The 6,053-nt window shown below is 38.8% G+C and overlaps 5 protein-coding genes across 5 annotated transcripts in view; 1 reads left to right on the top strand and 4 right to left on the bottom strand.

Annotated features, from left to right (window-relative positions):
* Nucleotides 1-4,042, bottom strand: part of LOC101295333 — a 22,308-nt gene extending 18,266 nt beyond the window's left edge. The window contains exons 1-2 of the mRNA XM_004298794.1: nucleotides 4,019-4,042; nucleotides 3,822-3,830 (exon numbers count right to left, since the gene is read on the bottom strand). The gene's annotated coding sequence lies outside the window, so the exon portion shown is untranslated. The remainder of the gene's footprint in view (nucleotides 1-3,821; nucleotides 3,831-4,018) is intronic.
* Nucleotides 726-1,382, top strand: LOC101297060. The gene has a single exon (XM_004300785.1). It carries the CDS (start codon nucleotides 726-728, stop codon nucleotides 1,380-1,382), a length of 657 nt encoding a protein of 218 aa, XP_004300833.1.
* Nucleotides 1,848-2,561, bottom strand: LOC101296778. Its single transcript, XM_004300784.1, has one exon. The coding sequence runs from the start codon at nucleotides 2,559-2,561 to the stop codon at nucleotides 1,848-1,850; it is 714 nt and encodes a 237-aa protein (XP_004300832.1).
* On the bottom strand, nucleotides 3,302-3,937 carry LOC101296490. Its single transcript, XM_004300783.1, has one exon. It carries the CDS (start codon nucleotides 3,935-3,937, stop codon nucleotides 3,302-3,304), a length of 636 nt encoding a protein of 211 aa, XP_004300831.1.
* A 1,375-nt stretch (nucleotides 4,043-5,417) lies between the features above and the next one.
* On the bottom strand, nucleotides 5,418-6,053 carry LOC101296206. Its single transcript, XM_004300782.1, has one exon. The coding sequence runs from the start codon at nucleotides 6,051-6,053 to the stop codon at nucleotides 5,418-5,420; it is 636 nt and encodes a 211-aa protein (XP_004300830.1).

The following is a 6,053-nucleotide window of genomic DNA, read 5'->3' as shown; positions in this document are numbered from 1 at the left end:
TTTTCCCCTGGGCCCTTCGTTTTAAATTGCCCAGTCTGCAGAGTTCGGGTTGGATCTAGTAGGAGACGAGGCATAGTCACCCGCATTTCCGCCAGTTTTCGCCAGTAGGTTACCTGTTCAACCTACTCGTGTTTTCTTGCTTCCGCTTGTGTTTAGTAGCTCTGAATACTTTAGAATTTTGTATATTATGTGATATTCAGAAGCGTTAAATTAAGAGTGTAATATGAAATTTTCGAGTTAGGGTTGTCCATCTGCAAGGGAGATTTTCTTAACCTTTTCAGTAAATTTTCCTTGGAGGTGGTCCCCGCACGACTTACTCTGGGTTTCAGGGTGAAATTCGGGGTGGGTCGTGTCAAAAAGTTCTTAACAAAGTCATCACCATCTAGAATAAATAATCTGACCTTATTTATATAGAAATCTCGTTTGGCGTCTGAGCCAAAATTAGTACCTAAATAATTAATCAACTTTTTGACAATAAAGAGAGCAAGAAATTCCCAAAAAATAAAGAGAGCAAGAAATAGTCCACACGTATAACTGATATTGGAATTTTCAACTTGAAACACTATATGTAACACACTTCTAGTCATGCTTCATCATTGCCAGAGACTACAACCCTTTCACTTCCTTGTTTCCATCATTTGTCCCAGCTAGAAATTACAACCCACAAAAGCAATAGAACAAAAGTACGTAGAGAGATTCAGATATCTCAGAAAGAAAGAAAAGAGATGGCTCGGAAATCCAACGATGAGATTTCTTATCCTTTAACCCCATTTGATGGTTACGAGCGAATTGATGGAGAGTCATTTGTACCCAGAGATGAGCTCCAACGCAATAAGAGAATGAAACTGTTTATCTATATTGCAATCTTCGTTGTGTTTCAGACCATCGTCATCACCGTACTTGCTCTCACCGTCATGCAAGCTCACGTCCCTAGGGCCCTGTTGAACAAAATCGACGTCCATACCCTAAACTATAACCCTGCAACACCTTCATTCAACATGAGCTTCACAACCGAAATCTGGATCAAGAATACAGCAAATTGGGGCCCTTTCAAGTTTGGTCATGGCTCAGTTCAGTTTTATTACCAAGGTAATGTTATTGGGGAAGCTGTTATTCCAAGAGGAAAGGTTAAGATGCGTTCCACCAAGAAGATCAATGTCGAGGTGAGATTGAACTCCGATGCATTGCAGAGTCGTTACAATTCGGATCTCAGAAGTGAAATGAACAGAGGGCTGATAACTCTCAGGAGTGGGGTGGCTGTGCGTGGACATCTCTATTTGATGTATATAATGATGAAGTCCAAGTATGCTGTAATGGACTGTGAATCAGACTTTGATTTGTCTACTAAGACGGTCAGTATCGCTCATATGCATATTGATTAGCCGGTTACTCGTATGCAAACCCTATTTGCCGGTGTGGTAGGTATCTTTATTACTGGAGAAGTACATGAAGCTCCACTTTTTGTAATATAAATTTATTGATTTCAAGTACAACAATATATAAATAATCGGCTTTATTTTGATCGATAAAGAGAGTATTTGTGTAGTCATTCATTATTTGTGTAGGAGTGTTTGTGATACCTATATTTAGAATTTAGATACTTTCGGGGTTTTTTAAATACATTTACAAATATAGCAACAAATTTGTTGCATCGGGAAATTATTTGAGTTTTAAGAACGTTATGAAACCACTTAATTGACCCAAATCATGATACAAAGAAACATAACAAAGAACATTGTAGGTACATAACAAACTTAAATTCAAGTGTCACACATAGAAAAAGGAATAATGTAATAAAACAAATCATGATCCAACTGGCCGGCTAGTCTTGATCACTGTCATCGATATCATTCGCACTGCAGAGTTTGAATTGCCTTTGTAGACAAATCAAACACAATAGCGCAGTACATTTGGGCCGTCTTCCTTTTCTTGGTCACCGACATAATTTCCACCTTTCCAGACACCTTGGCTTGGCTACTCAGTGTCAACACCCCATTCTTCAATTCACTGCCAAGATCAGAACTGCTAGGCAATGCTTTGGAATTCACACTCACTGTGACACCAATCTTCTTGGTAGACCGCATTCTAGCCTTGCTCTTCGGAATAACAACTTGTCCCACAGGCACCCCTTGGTACGAAAATGTTGCAGTGCTTGCATCAAACTTAAAGGGACCCCAGTTTGGGTTCTTAACCCTAATTTGGGTGGTGAAGCTTGCATCAAAAGAAGGTGTTGCAGGGACGGAGTTGAGACTTTGAATGTTGATGGCGCCCAATCTCACCTTAGGGGTCTTAACTTTCATCACCGTGAGAGCAAACACAGTCAGAATTATAATCTGAAACACAATTAAAATACCAATGCATTTGTACAGTTTCATTCTCTTCTGGCGCTTTATCTCATCGTTGAACTGGAAAGTGGTAGAATGATCTTCACCAGTTCTCTGGTGCCCCTGAACCGGAGTTTGCTGCGTATGATGGACCGGGGTTTGCTGCGTATGATGGACCGGGGTTTGCTGCGTATGATCGACCGGGATTTGCTGCGTATGATTGTACTTCTCAGACATTTTCTCTCCCTTTTTGGTTGCTTGCACTCAAAGATAGACTGCAAAGTTTAGGAGTTGTGCATTTGTGGTCATGTTAGTAATGGCTATTTATAGTAGTGTTAATTATCTGAAAGGAATAATAGGTGAGTTCTTCATGGAAACAAAGAGGCAGGACCATTATAATTTTTCCCCAGGGAGATATAGAGTTATAGGCACGCCTAAATGAGATTCTTGACTTCTAGATGGATATAATTAAAGATGACAAAGTACTGTTATTATATGTATGGAAGGTTCGATTACATCCAAGTAGGACCATGAAATATATACTTTGTCTCTCTAGCCAGGTGAAGTATGTGATGATCATAAAGCTGTACTCATCAATCATGTGAAGAACAAGGTATTCCTAATTAGTTGTTTTGTTTACTTTTCACACCCTAATTGTTTGGCTGCGAATAGCAAGGGACATCCTTTTTACAGAAAACTAAATGAGTATATAGCTCTATAGTCACTGATATTCTGATGACTGTATTCTGAAATGGTTTCTTATAAGTCAAGCATTCTTGGTATTATAGAAATCAAGCATCTGTTCATATATTCAATCATAGAAAAACAGGAAATTAAAGAATACAACAGTGGCGTCTGTGGTGTGAGATTGAAGTGTATATCATTTGCAGCTAGCTATACAACAAATCCAAGGCATCAAATAAACAAAATGGAATCTGACCATGAAAAAGGAATGCAGAAAGTAATAAATAGTCTGATCACTTGCATTGTAAACTTTTGACAGTCTTTGTGGACAAATCAAAAGCTATGGTGCAGTCCATTGTGGCAGACTTCTTCTTTTTCATTATAAGCATCAATTCAACCTTTCCAGTCAGTTTGGCTTGGCTGGTCAGCGTCAAGATCCCGCTGTTTAATTCAGTGCCAATAGTAGAACTGCTTGGCAGAGCATTAGTGTTCAAGATCACTGAAACACTGATCTTCTTTGTGGAGCGCATTCTAGCCTTGCTCTTGGGAATAGATACCTGCCCCACTGCCACACCTTGGTACATAAATGTTGCGGTGCTAGCATCAAACTTGTAAGGACCCCAGTTTGTGTTCTTCACCCTAATCTGGGTGGTGAAGCTTGTGTCAAATGAAGGTGTTGCAGGGACAGAGTTGAGGCTTTGGACATTGATTCCACCCAATCTGACCTTAGGCGTCTTCACTTTCATCACAGTAAGACCAAATACGGTCATCACTATGATTTGAACAACAATGAAGATACCAATGTACATAAACAATTTCCTCCTCTTTTGGCGTTTAAGCTCATCTTCGGATACCAAAGATTCTCCATCACTTCTTGTGTAACCATTGGCAGGGGCCAAAGGATAAGCTTGGTTGGTCTTCTCAGCCATCTGTTAATAGAATCGGAAAGAAAAATCTCTCTTCTTTTGTGGGTTTGATTTTCTATGATGTATGAACTATGAACTATGAACTATGAAACAAGGAATTGAAGGTAGCTGTTTGTGGTGATGATGGAATAGAAGAGTACAAGGTTTGTATATATAGGTGTTTGGAGCATGGAAAACTTTCATTAAGTTAAATTAAGAGAATGAGCTTCCTAGAACATGTGGGTTTGGCTTAACTATTTTATGGCAGACACCAAACGCGTCCAAAGCTGGGAATTATGAACCTCTAGATGATCAGTGACTTCGGTTAGGCTTTTGCTATCAGATAGACTTCTAGACCAAACTTCTACAATGAGAAGTCAGAACGGGTGGGGATCTATTATAATTGTATACTACAGTTTACTCTATAGATCGACAAGTATATATATTAGATCGGAGGCTGATGAGAAGTATTGAATAATACATAGCTATTCTAAACTTGCTCACAAAGTGACAATACTTGAATGATGGGGATCATATTCAACGCATTGACCAAATCCAAGAATAACAATCATCTACAACATAAGACTTCACCTAAACACACAGAAAATGATATATGAAGGTCCTCTAGCTTAGGCTTTGGTGAAAATAAAAAGGAAAACAAGGTCTTTCATGGAATTCTAGAAGACTAGTCCAAAACTGTATACTTGTATTTTTTTTTTTGGTTAATTTTAGGATCCTTAATTTAGAATTACCAATGTATTGCCTCTGAACTCACTAACGTATGTCCAGGTGAGTTTGAATACCAGATTGCCAAAACTTTCTAGTCTTGATAGCAAATTAACTGGAAAAGTGGGCTTGATGCTGATTAGCCAAGCTAAATTAACCGGGAACTGGGAATGGAGGCTTTACGTAAACACCAAAGATTAAGCTTGTCATCTACAAGACTCTAAAGCTTTACACCTTCACTGTAAACAAACAAGTACTATACATATCCTCATTGATTTAGAGAGCTAAACACATTCTAGTACACTTGAAAAGTAGTTTAACAGTAAAAGAAATATGGCTAAGTTGATCAAACAGGCCTTGGCATCAGTTTACACCAGAAAAGATGAAGAAGCACTCTACCAAGTGTACGTAATCTGAGCTAAATACGAGTATTTTCTTGCAAGAAATCTAGCATACTGTCTGCATCAAATCAGGCATTAAGCATTTAGGGTAGACAGGATCATCGTTATTCCTGATAATTCTTGTTTTTATGTCACAGTAGTATAGATGCTAGTCAGGACTTTATTTAACACAGGTATATTCTTGCATTGCAGAATAGTTATCTGTTTATATGTTCAATGGTTTTATTGCAATTATATAGACTCATTAGTTAAAAATTAAAATCAATTTCATTTAATAGTCAGACAAGAATATATTAAAATTACAAATCAATGCATGATACAGAGGGACGGGGAATTAAAATTACAAAATCAAGAACTAGTCTGATGACTCTGATTGATCACTTGCATTGTAAACTTTTGACAGTCTTTGTGGACAGGTCGAAACCTATCATGCAGTCCATTGTGGAAGACTTCTTCTTCTTCATTATGAGCATCAACTCAACCTTTCCGGATAATTTGGCTTGGCTGTTCAGTGTCAAGACCCCGCTGTTCAATTCACTGCCAAGATTCGAACTGCTTGGCAATCCATTAGCATTCAAACTCACTTCCACATTCATCTTCTTGGTGGAACGCATTCCAGCCTTGCCCTTAGGAACAGTGACTTGCCCAACAGCCACCCCTTGGTACATGAATGTTACTGTGCTGGCGTCAAACTTATATGGACCCCAATTCGTGTTCTTGACCCTGATTTGTGTTGTGAAGGTTGTGTCAAATGAAGGTGTTGCAGGGACAGAGTTAAAGTCTTGGACATTGATCTCACCCAGTCTCACCTTTGGGGTCTTGACTTTCATCACAGTGAGACCAAAAACTGTCATGACTATGATCTGAAAGACAATGAAAATACCAATGTAGGTAAACAATCTGATTCTCTTCCTGCGTTTGAGCTCATCTTTGGAAACCAAAGATTCTCCATCACTCCTGGTGTAACCATTTGCTGGTGCCAAAGGATAAGCCTGGTGGGTTTTCTCAGCCAT

The sequence above is a fragment of the Fragaria vesca genome, linkage group LG5 (assembly GCF_000184155.1).
Source record: "Fragaria vesca subsp. vesca linkage group LG5, FraVesHawaii_1.0, whole genome shotgun sequence".
Lineage (NCBI taxonomy): Eukaryota > Viridiplantae > Streptophyta > Magnoliopsida > Rosales > Rosaceae > Fragaria > Fragaria vesca.
The sequence above is the reverse complement of the archived record's forward strand: the minus strand, read 5'-3'. Positions and strand labels throughout refer to the sequence as shown.

Excerpts from the sequence above, each read along its gene's own strand:
- LOC101296490 (XM_004300783.1), bottom strand. The coding sequence starts at position 3,937 with ATGGCTGAGAAGACCAACCAAGCTTATCCTTTGGCCCCTGCCAATGGT.
- LOC101296206 (XM_004300782.1), bottom strand. The coding sequence starts at position 6,053 with ATGGCTGAGAAAACCCACCAGGCTTATCCTTTGGCACCAGCAAATGGT.
- LOC101296778 (XM_004300784.1), bottom strand. The coding sequence starts at position 2,561 with ATGTCTGAGAAGTACAATCATACGCAGCAAATCCCGGTCGATCATACG.
- LOC101297060 (XM_004300785.1), top strand. The coding sequence starts at position 726 with ATGGCTCGGAAATCCAACGATGAGATTTCTTATCCTTTAACCCCATTT.